General features: G+C 38.6%; 1 protein-coding gene across 1 annotated transcript in view; it reads left to right on the top strand.

Annotated features, from left to right (window-relative positions):
* The window catches only part of IRAG2 (inositol 1,4,5-triphosphate receptor associated 2), a 94,360-nt gene that overhangs the window by 18,175 nt on the left and 57,197 nt on the right, over nucleotides 1-18,988 (top strand). Inside the window, exons 7-16 of the mRNA XM_065887575.1 lie at nucleotides 1,477-1,594; nucleotides 3,722-3,772; nucleotides 5,851-5,928; nucleotides 8,140-8,196; nucleotides 9,486-9,545; nucleotides 9,650-9,714; nucleotides 10,913-11,012; nucleotides 12,900-13,034; nucleotides 13,788-13,898; nucleotides 14,919-15,082. Coding sequence (XP_065743647.1) covers nucleotides 1,477-1,594; nucleotides 3,722-3,772; nucleotides 5,851-5,928; nucleotides 8,140-8,196; nucleotides 9,486-9,545; nucleotides 9,650-9,714; nucleotides 10,913-11,012; nucleotides 12,900-13,034; nucleotides 13,788-13,898; nucleotides 14,919-15,082 — 939 coding nt within the window. The remainder of the gene's footprint in view (nucleotides 1-1,476; nucleotides 1,595-3,721; nucleotides 3,773-5,850; nucleotides 5,929-8,139; nucleotides 8,197-9,485; nucleotides 9,546-9,649; nucleotides 9,715-10,912; nucleotides 11,013-12,899; nucleotides 13,035-13,787; nucleotides 13,899-14,918; nucleotides 15,083-18,988) is intronic.

Raw genomic sequence — 18,988 nt, 5'->3', positions numbered from 1 at the left:
AGCGCTTAGTAGAATGTCTGCCATAGAAGAGCAGTCCCTTCCTTCCAGTTGCCTGCAAACCAGAAATCTCTGTCTCCTTTTACTTCCTCAGACTTCACTTCTACATCAAATAGCAAGTCCTGTTAATTTACCCACTTTATCTCTCGCAATAGATTTACTTCCTTCCATTCCCATAGCTGCCACTTAGTTCAGGTCAGCATCACCTTTCACCTGGGTCACTGCAGCAGCCTCCTGGTTAGGTTCCCCGCCTTTTCCAAAGCTTGTGCCACCCCAGCAGGCAGGTTCCTCCTAACTGCCCGTCTGACCACATCATGCCCCTGCTTTAACCACTTCAATGCATTCCTTTCGCACTCAGGGTAAAATCCGAAGTCCTTCATCTGGTTTGCAAACCCCTTCACGATGGGGCCTCTGATGCCTTGTCTCTACCTCCCATTTTCCCCTCTATGCTCCAGCAATATCGGACTGCTTGCAGTCCCTCAATGAGCTTCTGTTCTGTCCCCTCTATCCCCCTCTGTCCCCCTCCCCTTCCTCCTCATTATCTGAGCTATCTTCCTTTTATAGTGTCTACAGAACTTGGGTTCACTCCAGCCTTGGTTCTTATTATACTGTAATAGCAGTTATGATTGTCTGTTTACCTTACTAGACTATAAATTCCAGGAGGACAGAGTTCTTATGACTGGGTTCATCTTTATCTTATTCAATGCCTATTAGAATGAATGGCATGGAGTTGGAGCTCAATAAATATTGATTGAATGATCAATGTAATTTCTTAGTATGGAAAAAATTATACCTTCTTCAAGACCCTGCTCAGAAAACAGTCTGTAACCTTTTGGGAGTACAAATAGGTAATTCCATGATATAGATCACCATAATACATTTAATAGGTTTTCCCTTGTTGGACATTTTGTTTCTTTCCAATGCTTTGTTATTGTAAACAATGTTGCAGTAAACCTTTTAAATAAAATATATCATATAGAGACTATCTGTAACTACTTGTTTGTTTAGTTGTCATCTCCTTCACTAGTATGTGACCTCTCTAAGGTTACACCATGTCTCTTTTGTCCAACATCATGGGTCCTCTTGCAAGGTACAGCCCCTGATCATGATATTATTCCATAACTGTTTGTGGGATTGCATTAACTACTATTACATCTTATTAGTAGAAGGAAAGAACCGTGTGATTCAGCCAGTGATGGATTTCAAAGGGAGCCTCCAAATCTCTATCTTCAGGAATATGTTTGTTTCCTTCTATCCTTTTCCCCCCAACCATGCTCCACCCAAATCCCTTCCTTTTCCAAGGACTGTGGAAGATCTTGTGTAAGTTTTTTTTTTTTTTTTTTTTTTACTGTTGTTGGCATCTGATTTGAGTTTTCAGTGGTTTTCAACTTGGGTTTAAAAATAGTCCGTGGCTTTACTTAGTATCTTTGACGGTTATATTTGAGGTTTTGCTCATTGCCTTCTCTCCCCACCCCACAGTGCCCACCAGGCTATTATGAGAACAAATCTGTTAAGAGAAGAACTGGAGGAACTGAAAATTAGTATGAACGCTTCAGAAGAGCAGAAGACCATGATTGTAGCCCAGAACAAACAATTAGTAAGTCATCCAAGTACTTTGAAATGGAACTATATTAATAGTTTATATAACTAAAATCCAAGAGGGTTTATTTGGAAACAAAAATCAGAAATCAGTAGACTGATGAATGAATTGGTAACACCTTAGAAAAGTAAAGGCAGGTAAGATAAAAAACTGTGCTTTCCTTTCAACCAGGATTAAAATTCTTTACAAATTAGTCGTATTTGCAATGATTTGTGAAGATCTAGAATGCCTTCTGAAGTTAAGAGGCGAATTCATAAATATCTGACACTAAAAACCACTTACATTTTCCAAAAAAATTTTCTCTGTCAAACTTTCACCTTTTTCTCAGGTTTTATTTTTGTTTTTTAAATCCATTTTCTCAGCACGTACAGATTAGTAATTAGTTCCATTAATCAGTCCTTATGCTAAAGAAGCACAGGCTTGTAATTTTTAGAGCAAAACATTATTTAGACTAAACTTTAATTCAACTACCAGAGAAGTAATTCTTTTTATTGGGAATGTTAAACTATTATCTAGAGCTTTAGTAATAATCTTCAAAATCCTTCCATCAGTATTTGCGCATTGCTAACCATGGTGGGGGGGCAGCTGAAAGTCATTCAGACTAATTTATTTTTAGGTCTAAGTCATCAGAAGACTTGGATTCCAGGCCTGTGTCTTTCACTCGTGACTTCCTACAACCAATACAACTTGGCTTAGCTTTTGCCTCACAGTAAAATTTGGGGACTGGACTCACTGAGTGTCGGGTGACTGCAAGTCTCTGTGAATGCATTACAGCAAAGACTCATTCTGGGACCACTGAGAAGCTTCTATGTGGAAGCCATGTAGAGCAATGATCAAGAGCCCACCCTTGGGTGTCAGGCAGTGGGCATCCAAGTCCCGACCCTGAGGGCTATCTAACTTTAGGCAAACCACATAACGTCTTTAAGCCTCAGAGTTCCCCTGTGCAAAGTGGACATGGCAATACTGCCTACTTTAAGGCTGGGAGGATTAAATGAGTTAATACATGTAAAGCAGTAATGTCCTCTTTCCTCCTGGGGCTAGATGTTAGCTGCTACTAAAGTGCAGAGTCCCAGATATACAGTCCTAATCCTTTGCACTTTTACAATTCAATGTTTTATAATTTCAAAAGAATTTTTAATGTTTCCTCTCATTGGTCCTCACAGAGATTCTGTGAGGTAGAAACAGAAGCTGCTATTCTTTTAATATATATTTTTTTGCTATTCTTCATTTAAAAAAATTAATAGAGTTATAGCTAAAGTTTAGAAATGTTTTGATTATTCAAAGTCCAATGTCTAATAAATGGTAGAGTGAGAACTGAACTCAGGTCTTCTGATTCCAACTATGTTCCTATGTTCCTTCGTTCTTGTACCAATGACATCCTAGCCTGAGATGGCCTCCCTTTTATTTTTATGTTATAAAGGTAGTACCTGTTCACTCTGTAAAAATAAGAAAATATATATTAGCAAAGAAAAAATAAAATCCCACAAAATCTTTACCCTACCCTATCCACAACATTTACTGTTAACATTTTGGTGTATATCCTGTCCTGGAATATGTTTTCTTCTGATGGTTCTGAATTTAGGGCTCCTAATTATAAAATGATTTTTGATGTTCCTATGTTCTGGTAATGTTGAATCTGAGAATAGCCGCAGCTTCAAATAGAAAGCTAGTACTCTTTGATTTCAAGGTGCCGTTTAAATAGATGAGTTCACACTATCTGTCATAAGCAGATGGCGGTACAAGTAGCAGGGAAAAATACCACGCTGTTTTCTTTTGTTTTTCCGTCTTTCCTTTCCTGTCATAGTTAGATTGAGTCAAGAAGAGTGACTTTTCACTGATCCCAAGAAACCGAAGACAAAGGCTTATTCTTTTGTTTTTCTGTCTTTCCTTTCCTGTCATAGTTAGATTGAGTCAAGAAGAGTGACTTTTCACTGATCCCAAGAAACCGAAGCCAAAGGCTTAACCCCGTATTGAGAATATTTTAGGCTAGGATTATTTGTGATATGTCAATGTCATATTTAAGGTGGATAAAAAGAAAAAATGTTGATAGCCCTGGAAGTAAATATTTGGTATTTTCATAAACTTCTCAAATACTTTTAAATTATTTTTCTCTTAATAAATCAGGAGGCAGAAAACCGGGCTCTGATTCTTAAGATTCGGATTCTCCAAGAAGAGGTATGTTGAAATTGTTAAAAGGGCACAGATAAGCATATGGAAATCATACAATCATGGGTGCTGACCCTGGGTTAAATATAAATCATGTGAATTTCAGGCTCCTGTGGACCAAATACCAGGTTGCTTTGTCAAATGATAAGTGAGGAAGAGTAGACGGGGTTTTCCTGTCTGGACAGAAGTATGTTATACATTTGTAATCATCCATGGTAGAAATGGGATGTAAGAAATTCAGAATTAAGGTGAAATGAAATTAACTCATCTAAAAAATATACAAATCAAGAAGGAAAGTATAGACATTATCTAATAATTTTCTATTATTATTCCATGAAACTAGATGGGAAAGGTCTTTGAGTCTAAGACCCAGATCTTCAATTCACTGACAGTCTAACCTTGGAAAAGCCATTTATCTTTTGAGGGATTAATAATACCCATTCTCATATATATTAGGAAATACTAGTAAAATCGCTAAAAAAAAGAAAAATTCTATGCAATATATATTTTTAAGCAACAGAATCAAAACGTTGAAAGAACAGGTAGCAAAGCTACCAGAAACTTACTATTTTGGAGGAAAATTCTCTATAGGTACCTTTTGAAAGTTAATCATTATGTACGGTTTTTTGTTTGTGTTTTATATAAGTTTATTAGATGTATTTATTAAGCTGTGGTGAACAGTCTGATGAGTTTTCCAATTTATGGCCCAAGTGGACATTAAAAAAATTCATAGTAGATAGGAAAGGAACAACTAAAGATTGGAAAGAAACCCTGTGTTAGATTCAGACATGTTACAGCTACAAGACCAGGTTTCCATGAAACTAATGCTTTACAGTTAAGCTCCCAATGTAAGATATTTTTGTCCTCATATTTAAGATGATTGACTAGCATCAAAGAATTGTACTATACCAATTTAGAATTGAGATAGAAGGAAGGAGACTTAGAACCCTTCATCATGAGATAGCATTACAATTATTGATTTACGTTAGAAAAGGCTTATAGATGTCACTAAGAATCCTTTAGGAAGTAAAAATCTGATGCAATGTGAAGAGTAATGGCACAATGGTTCGGGTAATTATTCACTTACATTTATTCGTTTGTTTATTATACACACATTCATCGGGAGATAGACTCTATTCTAGGCGTTAAGGATACAGACTTAAACAAAATAGCCCATGTGAAACTAGCATGTTAGATGGTGATTAGTGCCACAGAGAAAAGAAGAGAAGAAAACAGAGTTGTGGGGAGTGCAATTTAAACTAGGGTGGTTAGGAAAAGTAGAACTGTGAAGTGAATTATTTGGTTAAAAACTAGAGGTTAAAAACTAGGAGATTCGGGCTTCCCTGGTGGCACAGTGGTTGAGAGTCCGCCTGCCGATGCAGGGGACACGGGTTCGTGTCCCGGTCCGGGAAGATCCCACATGCCGCGGAGCGGCTGGGCCCGTGAGCCATGGCCGCTGAGCCTGGGCGTCCGGAGCCTGTACTCCGCAACGGGAGAGGCCACAACAGGGAGAGGCCTGCGTACCGCAAAAAAAAAAAAAAAAAGAAAAAAGAAAATACTAAGAAGTAGGGGAGAGCCAAGGGAATTGGAGGGGTGTGGAAGAGAGAGATTGTAACGATTGACCATGGAAGAATTTAAGCTGAGTCAAGAGGGAATGGAGCTCATGGGAAGGTGGAAGGATAATGAGAACGTGGTAGGATCAATGGATTGTAGGCTCCAGTGGGGATTGAAGGTTTGCTGATGCACAAAGAAGTAACCTGGAAAGACAAGAAATGGTGGTTGAAGAGTGAGATGTTGCAATTAAGATAATGGAGGGATCCCAGTTGCTGGTAATGACAACTTTGAAGGTGTGACTAGGGAGTGAGTGCTGGAGGTGAAATGGAAAATAAGAAGGGATTGCTGGGAGTATTCCTGGATGATCACGTTAAAAGGATTGTGTTATTTTTGGACATAGTCTAAAGTTTTGTCCCTTAATTTAAAATGGATTACAATGTCAATGATGAAAATACTACTTCCTAAAAAACACTTTGTGATTTCCTTTTATTTTTTTGGTCTGAATCTAAGAATACTATCTTATTTTGCATTAGAATGCTAAGAACATTATAGATATATATAAATTGGAAAAGAAGATTGAGGAATTGTCTAAAACTGAGAAACACCATCAAGTAAGCACTTCTCAAATACTGGTAAAATATTTTCTTTCATCAAACTAGTATTACTTTTTGAAGGTGTATGTGACTCATTGACACAATAACCTTTCGTTATCAATTTTGAAATTTGTACTGCTCTAGATATGAGTTATGTAAAAGGCAGTTTCTGTTTTCTCAATGTAGCAGCTTTACTGATATATAATACACATGCCATTAAATTCACGCACTTAAAGTATATGAGTCAGTGGTTTTTAGTATATTCAGAATTATGTAACCATCACCAAAACCAATTTTAAAATACTTTAATCATCCCAAAAGAAATCCCTTTAGCAGTCACTCGCCATTCCTCCCCAACCCCAGACAACCACTAGTCTGCTTTCTATCTCCATGGATTTACCGATTCTGGACATTTCATATAAATGGAGTCGTATACATTAGATGGTCTTTTGTGATTGGCTTCTTTCACTGAACATAATGTTTTCAAAGTTCACTCATGTAGGAGCATATATCATTACTTCATTTCCTTTTATGGCTGAATAATATTCCACTGTATGGAAATAGCACATTTTGTTTATCCATTCATCAGTTGCTGGACATTTGGACTGTTCCTACTTTTTTACTATTATGAGTAATGCTGCTATGAATATTTATGCACAAGTTTTTGTGTGGACATATATTGTAATTTCTCTTGAGTATATACCTAGGAGTGGAATTACTGTATCATATGATAACTCTATGTTTAACGTTTTGAGGAACTGCCAGACTTTTCCCAAAATGACCGCGCTATTTTACATTTCCACCAGCTGTGTATGAGGGTTCAAATTTCTCCACATCCTTGCCACCCCTTGTTATTATTTATACTTTTTATTATAGTGACAATTTCTAATTTAACAGTATCTGATTTTGCAAATCCCTAAGTTAGGGAAGATTTCAGCTATTGTACCTTCTTAATGCAGAAAATGAGGAGAGATGGGGGGAAAAAATCTATCTTGATTTTTTAATTCAATTCTATTGCCTTAAGGAATGATATCTTACAAAAATGATTTTTATCTATATTACATCTAGAAAGTCTATATTTTGTGTATTTTTGTTTTATCTGCAATACATTATTATCAGGAAACAGAAGACAACTGTCCTTAAATTCAAGAATTTGTGTCATGCTTATTCTCATCTCTAATGGTTTATTTGAACAATATTTTTTGTTGTCGTATGTGTTTGAAATGATGATGTACTTAAATTTCATATCTATATGAGAAATTCTCAATTTTCTTAGCAGACACCCCAATTCCATGTGGGTATGTACATATACATATATTATAGCAGTTATAATTTAGACATTAAAATTGATTTTATTCTAGGAATGACTGTTTTGGAAAACACAACTGTCATAAACTAGTGAAAAGAACCAGAAGACACGGATTCAAATCCTGTCTTCTCGACTTAAAAGCTTTGTAACCACAAGCAAGTAGTTAACTTCTCTAAATCTCAATTTTCTCATCTATTAAATGGATACGATAGTTTCTACCTCATCCACAAGCTTGTTGGAAACTCAAATGAGATGATTATGTGAAGATGCCTTTAGAACTATAAAGGGATATCAAATATATATGGTGATGATGATTCTACTTCTGACTATGCTGATTATTTTTCCAGGTTTTCCATTCAATCAATACACATTTTAATCAATTACATCCTATTTAGAAGCCTACGCCAACAAGCTTGCTTTTGGTTTGAATAAACTGATATATCCCTAATATTCACTTTGCTAAAAGAAATCTTGAACATTTTTAAACTATGTTTTTAAAAGAGGAAGAGCTTTCTGTATGTCCATATGGACTCTGTTCGTGTCCTATCTAGATTTTTAATTTCATCAAAAAAATGAAGACTCTCTATGTCCTCTTATTATATGAAGTGTGAAATAGTGGGAAGAGCCCTTGGCTGGAGTTGGTGACTCAGATTCTAGTCTCCATTCTGTCACTTACTGGGTGTGACTCTGGGCAAGTCTCTGGGTAGTGCTGAGGTTCGATTTCCTTCCTGGTAGAGCAAGGGCAATGACCCTGACCTCAAGGGTTGTTGTGAGGCTAACGTGAATGTTCTTTATAAAGTGAAAAACACATGCACGTTAAAGGTGCCAAAGAAACATGTCTCCCTATTGGATGATTTTGTGGCACTGTCCTTTACCAAAGCCATGTCCCAATGGCCTTTCCTAAATGTGTTTCTTTTCAGATGCAGTTACGCACATATGAGAACACTTTGCTTAATAAAGATGCAAGTTTGCAGAAGGTTGGTTCTGTCTCTTCACATGAGGGCCTGTGGGATTCACTAGCTCTCTCCAAGTCATAAAGGAAGGAGATGGTCATTTGTGTAACTTCACCCCGGTTAACATATCTGATTCTAATATTCTGTCACAAGACATTTCTTTATTTGTAAGAACAAAAATATTCTTCTGAGTGAAGAATACTGACTTCTCCATCTGGGGTGTTTTAACGTATCCTCTGTAAATTCTGGTGATGTTCATCCCTTTATTCAACAAATACTAGTGTGCCAATCTGCCAGTCATTGGCTAGATAGTGGTGATGCAATTTTAATTCATAACAACACAAATGAGCGTGCAGTCAGTCGTTTTAGGGAAAAAGAAGAATATATCCTCAGTTATCTTCTACCTAGTTTGATTGATTGATTTGATAGATAGATATTATTCTATTTATCTTTGTGTCCTGTGATTATAGCCCATCTGGTAACTAAGTTTGCCGGCTACCAAGATGCTGGTTATGGTGGCTTTAAGAGACCCAGGAAAGATACACACTAAGTTAATAAACTTCCACATTCCACAAGACAGGAGAGTGAAGAAAGAGCAGTATTTCACTTCTTTTCCTTCCCCTGCAGTTTATGGGGTTTCAAAGGAGTCATTCACAGCTTGTGGACATTGACCAGGATACTGAATATTGTACCAACTGTATCACCTCATCGTGGGTGTTCTCACTCCCCATGTAGTGCCATGGGGTAGTGGTGGTTGCTCACTTCCTCTGTAACTCTGGTCTTTCCACCATTTTGCACTCCTGCCCAGCACTCATAATGCACTTCTCATGCTCCAGGCACCATGCTAGTCATGGGATAGAACTATAGGTCAGACACTGACTGTACCCTCTGGTCTTGCAGTGCAAAACTGTGGTTTTAACAGAGATATGGTTTGAACTGGATAAAATTGGATGCCTTAATAATTCATTAGTCATTCTGCAGGTAAAAAACTGTTTTTTTTCTTAAATGTACCATAGTAATATAATTCTGACTTGGACTTAAGAATTACCTTGCAGGGTATGATTCCACTGGACGGGCAAAGACAGAACGTAATTAACACCAGTCAGATACAGCTGCCTTGCTGTGCCATTCTTTTCTGCTTAGTTTTAATCACAAACACAGACTAGTTCAGTTTTCCAATAATGAGATTAGTAGAAGGTCTCATCATCTTTGGGCGTTTACAATTCTTCCGTGGTTCAGATTGATAGTCTAGTAAATACAATTTAGTGGATTCATACATTTATTTGCTATTAATTCTCTCTTCTACTTTTCAGAAGGATTTAAGTATAAAAGAACTTAAGTCAACCATCATAGAATACGAAAGCGTTATAGAGGTACACCATAATGATCTCACAGCTTGCAAGGTGGGGTTATTAAACGTAAATGTGAAGGTCCCACTAGAGTAACACGTGCGGCCTAATGTTGTATGTGATTCCAGAACTTACGAGAGGAGAAAAACAGACTGGCTCATGAGTTACAGCACTTGCAACAGGAACTCATCGTGTAAGTACAGAGCACCCCTTCACCAGCCTTCTGTCATGTGCCCCCGCCCTACATTCTTCACCTACCGAGCTATATGCAGTTCTTTGAATGTGCCACGTTCTTTTCTTCTGTACCTTTGTAAGTGATATTTTCTCTGCTTCTCTCCTAAGAGGACGAATTCCTTCACAGGTTTTGCATTACCCTGCCTTACCCTTCCTTGCTTTTCTGATACCTTGAGATTAAGGAATGCTTCTGAGTTCATGCATGGCACGTTGTTCTTACCTCTTTCCTAGCACCCACTACCTTATATTATAATCGTTTGTTTCTGACTATGTGTCACATGCTAGTCCAGGAGTCCATAGGTAACACAAATGAGTACAGTCAGTGGGGTAAGTGCACATACTTACATTAGGGAAGTGGCGATGAGGAGAGTGCATTATCCAGGTAAAGATGGGGGGTTACTCTGCTTAGCTCCAGATAATTGTTACATCAAGAATATATGGACCCAGTGTGGCCACATGTTCCCATTTTTTAAAGAAAAACCAGAAATCTAGATTTTTAGTGAAAATTTTAACAATTTTAACTATTGGCTCCAATTCTTAAGAAAAAGAAAGTATAGCTTACCTGTTCGCAACCACCTGGAGTCACTAGTGTGTGCAGCTCCTGGAGGGCAGGGACTACCTCTTTCTATTTATTTATTCATTCATTCATTCATTCATTTATGGCTGTGTTGGGTCTTCATTGCTGCACGCAGGCTTTCTCTAGCTGCAGCGAGCAGGGGCTACTCTTTGTTGCCGTGCATGGGCTTCTCACTGCGACGGCTTCTCTTGTCGCGGAGCACGGGCTCTAGGTGCGCAGGCTTCAGTAGTTGTGACACGTGGGCTCAGTAGTTGTGGCTTGCAGGCTCTAGAACGCAGTCTCAGTAGTTGTGGTGCACGGACTTAGTTGCTCTGCGCATGTAGAATCTTCCCAGACCGGGGCTCAAACCCGTGTCCCCTGCATTGGCAGGCGGATTCTTAACCACTGTGCCACCAGGGAAGTCCCAGGGACTACCTCTTATTCCCCTCTGTATTCTTAGGTACCTTATACAATCCTTGGCACACATGGGTGCTTACTGATTGTTTGGTGATAAATAAACCTTATTGTGGTGACTTAAAACATAACATTGGAGGCATACCTAACCAGATGACTACTGTTTTTTCTTTTTTTTTTCCCCAAGGAATGGAATCCAGTTGAATGTCAGTGGAGAGCATAAGACTGTCAACTCTGAAGGAGAAAACTCTCTACACTGTGAACTCTTTCTTGCTCAGTCTGCAAAGGTAGGTGATTATCGTCAAATGGAAGGCTTTAAAAAATAATCACCACATGGGATAGCTTGCTATTAAGTGAAGTTCTGTAGCTTGCTGCAAAGCACTCATGACATTTTGAGGGAATCTGTTGATAGTTTATAGAACCTAAGTCTAAAGTCTCTTAGCCTGGAAGAACAGATCTTTTTCAAGTTATGGCTGAAAACTATAGTGAGACTCCAGCATGGGGTTGTGGAAATGTGTGTTCAGTGAATCTGGACTTTAGAAATCTTTATATTCTTTCTATTTTTCAGGACAAACTACCGGCAGTGATCCCCAGCCTGGGGTCTGAAAGATAGCGGTAGAGATCCATGAACTATTTTTAGTATTTCTCCAAACCCCCAAAGTAAATGTATCTACCAAAAATAAAGATGCTCAGAAACAAGATGAAATTTCTTTGCATTAAGATGTAATTGTACCAACCCAAATTAATGACACTGATTATTATGTTCTGAACATAAATTAGCATTTTTATATGTTTTGGGTTAATTTTAAAATGGCAAAATGAATTATTGCTTTAAAATCTCCAGTTTGGGGCTACCCTGGTGGCGCAGTATTTGGGAGTCCACCTGCCGATGCAGGGGACATGGGTTCGTGCCCCGGTCCGGGAGGATCCCGTGTGCCGCGGAGCGACTGGGCCCGTGATCCATGGCCGCTGGGCCTGTGCGTCCAGAGCCTGTGCTCCTCAACGGGCGAGGCCACAGCGGTGAGAGGCCCGCGTAACGCAAAAAACAAACAAACAAAAAAAACGTCTCCAGTTTGTTCGTAGACCCATTTCTTTACAATAGGGGAGGAAACAGTCAAAAGCTTTCTTGTGGATGAAATGTTGGGACCCACCTCCCTGCTATATTTTTACTCCTTTGTACTTTCCAGTTTTGTGCTTGTTACGTTAGGAAATGTTTTATTAGCAAATTGCTTTGTTTCGCTACTTTGATGGTCTTTCCACGTTGGGTAGATGATGGATATGCCCAGAATGTCCTCCTGTTGACAGCTGTGATATGACCTTGAAAGGAGAGAATGTCCTTGGGGCAACTGCTGTTTGAATTTCTCCTGCCAAGGATGCAGGGCCACATATGCTGCCTTCACCTAAGGCCGTCTCAGGCAGCCTCGAACATTCTGCTGAGGGCTGTGCTTTCCTGACATTCTGTTTCAAATACTCATCATTTTTCCTGTGTTTTTGATACCAAGCCAAACTGCCAGACTGAATGAAGTGGTGGCAAATCTGCCACGGCCATGTGTTTTTATCCCCGGTCCTCCGAGATGATAATGATGCCAAGATGCCACCCTGTAAAGCTTTAGAGTTCTGAACAGGGGTTAAACAGCTGGCAGTGTTTTGGCTCTGAAGTTTATCCCACTAATGGATTAGGGAGTCTTTGCCTTCTAATTGGAATCTGGAATAAGAGCCCTATGACCTTCCTCCAACAGATAGCAAGAAGAAAGTTAACTTTGTTGTCACATGTCTAAACTATGACGGGACATAGAGGCTTTGACAGACAAAAGAAACCAGTCTGTTTTCAATGGGATTTATTGCATGCCCCCCAGCAGTTTTTGTTTTTTTCTGTGAATTTCTTTCCCTTCCCCTCTTTTCATAAAATTAGAGCCATAAAATATCACCTACATGTAAATGTTATCTATTGGATACATGAATTTTCCTTAAGAATGAGTACATGTTAAGTTAAAGCCATCTAAGAGAGAAAATGAAAACAGTTTTGGGGGGGGATATTAGGAGGATTTCATAAGACTATTTAGAACTATTTGATGGGGATAATTACATTGACCCATGGGCATCATTTTCATAAAATAAAAATAATGTTCTTTATTAAGATGACAGAGTTGTGGACGTTTTGGTAATTGTTTCAGAACAATGAAACCAAGTGGCAGTGCCGTTTAATCAGCTTGTCATCTCTGGACACAATGATGGACCAAGAAATGCTGCTGTTACTGAGAGCACTTGAACAAAAGGGAGTGGAGTTCACAGCTATGCTTCAGAAGCTGGTATTGTATAACCTCTGCATACTGTGCTGTTTCACTGGCCAGGAACGTCTGCAGGTAATTGACCTACAGTCTGTTTGTTGAGCACAAGCGTATCTGTGTGTTGGGACCCAAATTTATCCTACTACGGAATGAGAAGATTTTTCTCAAACCTTCCTGATGTGGATCTTCTAGTTCTGGGTCAATCAGGACTAACGAGTTGACCATTAGATATGGATTGCTTAAGCTTGTTTTTCCTACAGGTTAATCTTTGGTATCAAAGGGCTGAAGATGCAGTATCTGTTGGACAGTTTCCTTCTGGCTAATGGCTAGTACCTCTTTCTCCATTTAGATTTTTGACTGGAAGCTCTAGATGGTCAGAAAAGACAGAGAACAACATTTTCATGTTGGTATTTCCAGTCCCTTTCACAGTACCTAGCATATTCTAGGTAGTATTTAGTTTGATGAATGAAAAAAATCCATGAAAATGCTTGTTTCCTTCTATTTGAGAGGGGAATGAAAATGGGTAGGTTTTATTCTGGAAAACAGTTCTATCCAATATATTCAGCATGTTATAGGGCACCTGACGAGAGTTAGCATCTACACATGGCAACATCCTGGGATAAAGGAAAGCCACTGGGTGGCCTTAGATGACAAGAAACTCTCTGGTGGCTTCCTAAATTACCTGTATAAAACCTTGTCTAAATTACTTCTTCTTATATAATTGCATATGGCTTTCACTGAATTCCTCGTTGAAGATGTGGAACTCTTTTTCAGCATGAAGAGGTTCCTGAAGTTGAAACACTCATTGATAGCTCTCTACAGTGGGTAACTAGGGCAACTAATCCAGAAATTACTGTGAAAGAAAAGTGGGAGAACAAGCTTACTGTAAGTGTTCTATATTTTGTGATTTTCCTGGGTTTTCTTGTACTTTCTTAACCCAGGTAATGCTTATTATACACAGTATCATTCCTAAGACTTTATTGTAGTGTTCTGCCATCTCATTCTGGCGATGTGTGTCGAGTGTGCATATATGGGTGACAGTAAGAGTGTGATGGTTACGATAAGTGTGTGTGAGTGTGAGGGTGACAAAAGAGACAGTGAGTGTGAGGATATGGGATATGCCTTGGAGAGACAAAGAGTGAATAAGCTGATTTAATTAAAAGTGTATTTTATTTGAATCCTTGTGAGGACTGGCTGGTCTAAGCTTGAATTTTTCCCATCAAAATTCTCTAACTGTGATAGAATGACTATTGTGCAAAAGAATCTAATTCCTGAGACTCTGGCAGTTTTATTGTACCAGAAGTTAGCAGAATATCAAAAATGGAAGCTTCTGAGGTAGCTAGTTCCAGTTTTGTTAGAAAGGAAGCATATAAAAAGAAATCTCTTTAATTTATCCATCACTTATTAGCTCTGCTTCTTGACTGCCAGACTACTTCCTAACATCTCTCAGCCCCCTGAGTTAAGCTAAAGCATGACGTAAACTCTGAAAACTCTGGAATATTAATTTCAGCCCTTGCCAAACTTACCTTTTTAAAAAGGTTTTTAATATGTGTTTGAATATGGTAATCAACAAATACTGATTTTATTGCATTTCCTAGTCCCATTATATTCTAAAGCGATTGTGATTATTGATGAAATGGTCACGTATCTTAAGAAAAAGAAAGCAAAGCTCAATTTTAGGCACACTCTGGGTGCTTAATATGTACTTGTTAAATTGAGATAATCAACCCACAGGGTAATCAATCTGTAGGCAACTGCGAATTGCTATCTGTTCAATTAGAATTTTAGAGTCCAGTAACGGTGAATGCTATTGAGGTGGGAATGGCCACAGCATGTTATATTGCCTCTTATTTCCTTATATTTAACATTGGAACAGTGGAGTTTGTTTTGTGACTCTTCTTATAGGAATTCACATATATCAAGGAAGAGAAGCTAAATCTTTGTATATTAATGCTGAACAGCTTGAGAAACCACAAAGAATCCCTTGATAAAGGGTTTGCCAAATTGATAGAGATTTTGAAGAGATTCAGCCTGGAATATTTTTATTTCAGAAAAGAATTTCTTCCCAGGTGATGATCCCTTATATATAAGAAACCCATGTTTTGTATACATAACATGTTTGTAATTGTGCCATGGCCTGCAGTTTACCTTTTTCAGGTTGTATACCTTGATTTCAGGTGACACTTTTTCAGGGAAGACATTTTGTCTGACAGTTTTGGATTGTGAAAGAGTATGAAATTGACTTATATATTCAAAATTGCAAGTCGTAAACTTGAAATCTATGGAAATCCATATATTGAGTTATTTTTCCCTAGAGAAGGAGTTTGGAATCAGACTATAGAATTCTTTTAACCAGAAGGGGCCTTAGAGATTATTTAGTAAAACCTCATAATTTTACAGAGGACTGGGGCAAAAGGATGTAAAGTGAATTGATCAAGACCTGAGAGTTATTCATGGAAAATCTATGAATAGCTCTGTTAATGGAAGGACTTGATGCTGGGACTGTTGACTCCTATCCCATTGGGCTTTATGTTCCATCTCAGGGTACAATGCATTACATTGGGCCCTAGTCAATTAAATTTCAAGTGAAAGAAGTCATAGGGAATAGAAGACTCTAAATATAAAGTGACTTAAAATCTTATCCTTCCTCTCACCTTAATTCTTTTTTTTTTAAGTACCTGTGTTTTATGTATGTGTGTATATATGCATGTATTTATGGCTGCACTGCATGGCTTGTGGGATCTTAGTTCCTTGGGATCTTAGTTCCCCGACCAGGGATTGAACCCTCGCCCTCAGTGAAAGCACGGAGTCCTAACCACTGGACTGCCAGGGAATTCCCCTTAATTATTATGTTTTCTGGGGAAAACTCTCGAAATTTGTACACTGTGTAAACCACATACTAAACAAGGACAGGGGTTAGATCTTTTGTTAACCATTATTTATATAGCTGCTAATGCCTTGCTTAGCATTCCCTTAAGAAATGCTTTTTGACTGACTGAATGAAGGAATATGGGTGTATTTTTCATTTAAATAAAGTAAAAGAAAAAAATGTACTTAGAGACCAAGATTGCTGAAAGAAAATAGCAAGAAGAAACTATTTTATTCCCCCCAAATAAGGAAACTAGGTATCAGAGAGAGTTTAATACCAGAAGGAACTCTCAAGAAGATGATCTTCTGCTTTCCCTAAGAAACCGGGAGGGCTTCCCTGGTGGCGCAGTGGTTGAGAGTCCGCCTGCCGATGCAGGGGACACGGGTTCGTGCCCCGGTCCGGGAAGATCCCACATGCCTCGGAGTGGCTGGGCCCGTGAGCCGTGGCCGCTGAGCCTGCGCGTCCGGAGCCTGTGCTCCACAATGGGAGAGGCCACAACAGTGAGAGGCCCGTGTGCCGCAAAAAAAAAAAAAGAAACTTCCCCATAGTGGTAAAGGAGGAATGGGTTAAGTAGATAAGCAGCTTCCTTACACAGATACCATCTCCACAAAAGGGAGCATTGAAATTCTTCTGTTTAGCAACAAAGAACTATTTGGAGAGAGGCCTGCACTAGAGTCATCTAGGAGTAAGTGAATCTTCTGTATTATCCTATTAGACACACAAACGGCCCAGTTAAATAATAGCAGGTACGATTCGTTGAGAGCTCATTGTGTTGCATGTAGTGCTAAGAATTTGACACACATTTGTCTCCAGAGAGGTTACCCTGGTGGGGTTAAGTGAGAGCTGGGATCAGGCCTAGATATGGTCTACTTCAAAACCTATATTCTTTCAACTATTAATCCCCCACCTTCTACTTGTTAAAATCGAATGTAATATTTATTAATAATATTCTAGGAACTTAGCACTGGGCAAAATAATACTCATCAGTGGAAGGATGGCTTAGCCCCTGCCTTCTAAACATAATTTAAAAGACGCAAAGCCATATAGAGGCTACACACAAAATGATTTGGCTATAAGTATTAACTGTGAATAAGAACATGAGTGAAGTATTTTGTGGTGGTGAGAGGGAATTCTATATTTAGATGAAGTAGGAAATATTTATTAAAATTAAACTTTCAGGAGTTAGCTGTTTGCTGAGGAGAAAGCTTCCATTTTGGTGCAAGAGAAACAGACTCCAGTGCTGAGGAATGGGAAGAATTGAGTGAGGCAATGAGAGGCAGTGAAAGAAAAAAAAAAAAAAAAAGGCTTTTGGAGGGCTTGGTGAGAAAAACATGTCATCATTTGTACATGCTTTTGTACATCCAAGTGCCACCTCTTTGCCAGACTTGTTTTCCCTCTAAATGCTAGGGAATTATAGAAAATAGGACAGAAATCTCTACCTCCATGAAACTAACATCTATCAAGGGACACAGATAATGAATGAACATATAATTATATAATATAATCCCAGGGAGTAGTAAGTGATATGAAGAAAATTAAAGCAGGATAAGAAGACCAAGAATGACCAGGACCTAATTTTAGAAAGAATGGTCAGGAAGGGCCTGTTTGAGGGATAATAAATTGAGTAGATAAATGAAGTGAGAGAGTGAGCTATGTGATGATCTGGGGAGTGTTCTAGGCAGAGGAAATAGCTAGTGCACAGGCCTTGGGGTTGTAACGAGCTTGGTATGTTTGTGGAGCAGCAGGAGGCCGGCATGACAGGGATGGGATGAATGCTGGGCAGTGGTAGGAGACGAGGTCAGAAAGATAGGCAGGGGTCAGGTCCACAGCCTTGCAGTTCATGTTTAGGAATTGAGGTTTTATTCTGAGTAGATGGGAAGCAATTGGAGGATTACAAGCAGGGAAGTAATATAACTTGTGTTTTGAAAAATCATTCTGGCTGCCATGTAGAGAATTGTCTATAGAGGGCAAGAGTGAAAGCAGTGAGACGAGTGAGAAGAGGTATTTTTCAATAACAGATCACCAATTAGAGATCCTGATATCAATTTACTGGATTATGACCCACTTAAAAAAATAAATATAAAAATATCAGAATACATTGTATATAGTAAGTGTAAGTCATATATCATAAAATTTTTGTTTCAGCTAGGTGTGTGTGTGTGTGTGTGTGCGCGCGCACGCTTAGTTAAAATATAAAATATTTACTGAGTCATGGTCAAGAAAGCCCCTGAGATAAGTGCTATTGTAATAGTCCAGGCGAGGAGTATAATGTGAGCCAGGGTGATAGTTATGAAGGTGATATGAAATGGTTGGATTCAAACTATATTTTGAGGATAGATCAGATCTGACTTACTGGTGAATTAGATGTGGGAATGCAAGAAAGGGAATCATCCTTGACTTAGGTGGTTTTGGTCTGAAAACTAGATAAATGGGGTGCTAGATGGCAAAGTCTGGGGGAGACTCAGACGTGGCAGGAGTAAAAAAATCAAGATTTAGCATTAGGACATGTTAGCAAGGCGAGTTGTTGAATTTAAACACACACGCACACCCAAAGCTAAAGCTACTATGCCTCTCAACATGATAACGAAAATCTCTACAGAAGAAAAATCTTTCAAGTTTCAACATTTGTTGAATATCTTTAATGAATGGTACTATCTAATTTTTTAAAGCTTTTTCTAAGGCCGCTGTGCTTCATAAAGTAAATAAATGTTATTGTCTTATAGGTACAAATACATATAAGTGATTAAAAGCTTTAGTATCATTAAATATGGGTTTCTGTTGGGGCTTACAGTCCTTTGGCTTCCTCTTGAAAGATAATGGACACTCCTGATAGCTTAGACTATTCCCGGAAAAGATAAAAGTAGATAAAATTGATGTCTTAAAAAACAGAGGAGGTGATGTCAGCAAGAAGGTGGAACAGGAAGCACTGGACCCTCCTTCTCCCAATGGGTACACTGACTCAACAGTAATACATGAGCAAATTCCTTTTGGGAGAAACCCAGAAACTAATACTTAAGAGGCTCCTTCACCTTGGGTAACCATGATGGGTAACCAACCACATCAAAGATGGTAGGAAAAGTCTAGATACCCTTGCACCATAATTCCT

This window comes from Phocoena phocoena, chromosome 11 (genome assembly GCF_963924675.1).
Source record: "Phocoena phocoena chromosome 11, mPhoPho1.1, whole genome shotgun sequence".
NCBI lineage: Eukaryota > Metazoa > Chordata > Mammalia > Artiodactyla > Phocoenidae > Phocoena > Phocoena phocoena.
The sequence above is the reverse complement of the archived record's forward strand: the minus strand, read 5'-3'. Positions and strand labels throughout refer to the sequence as shown.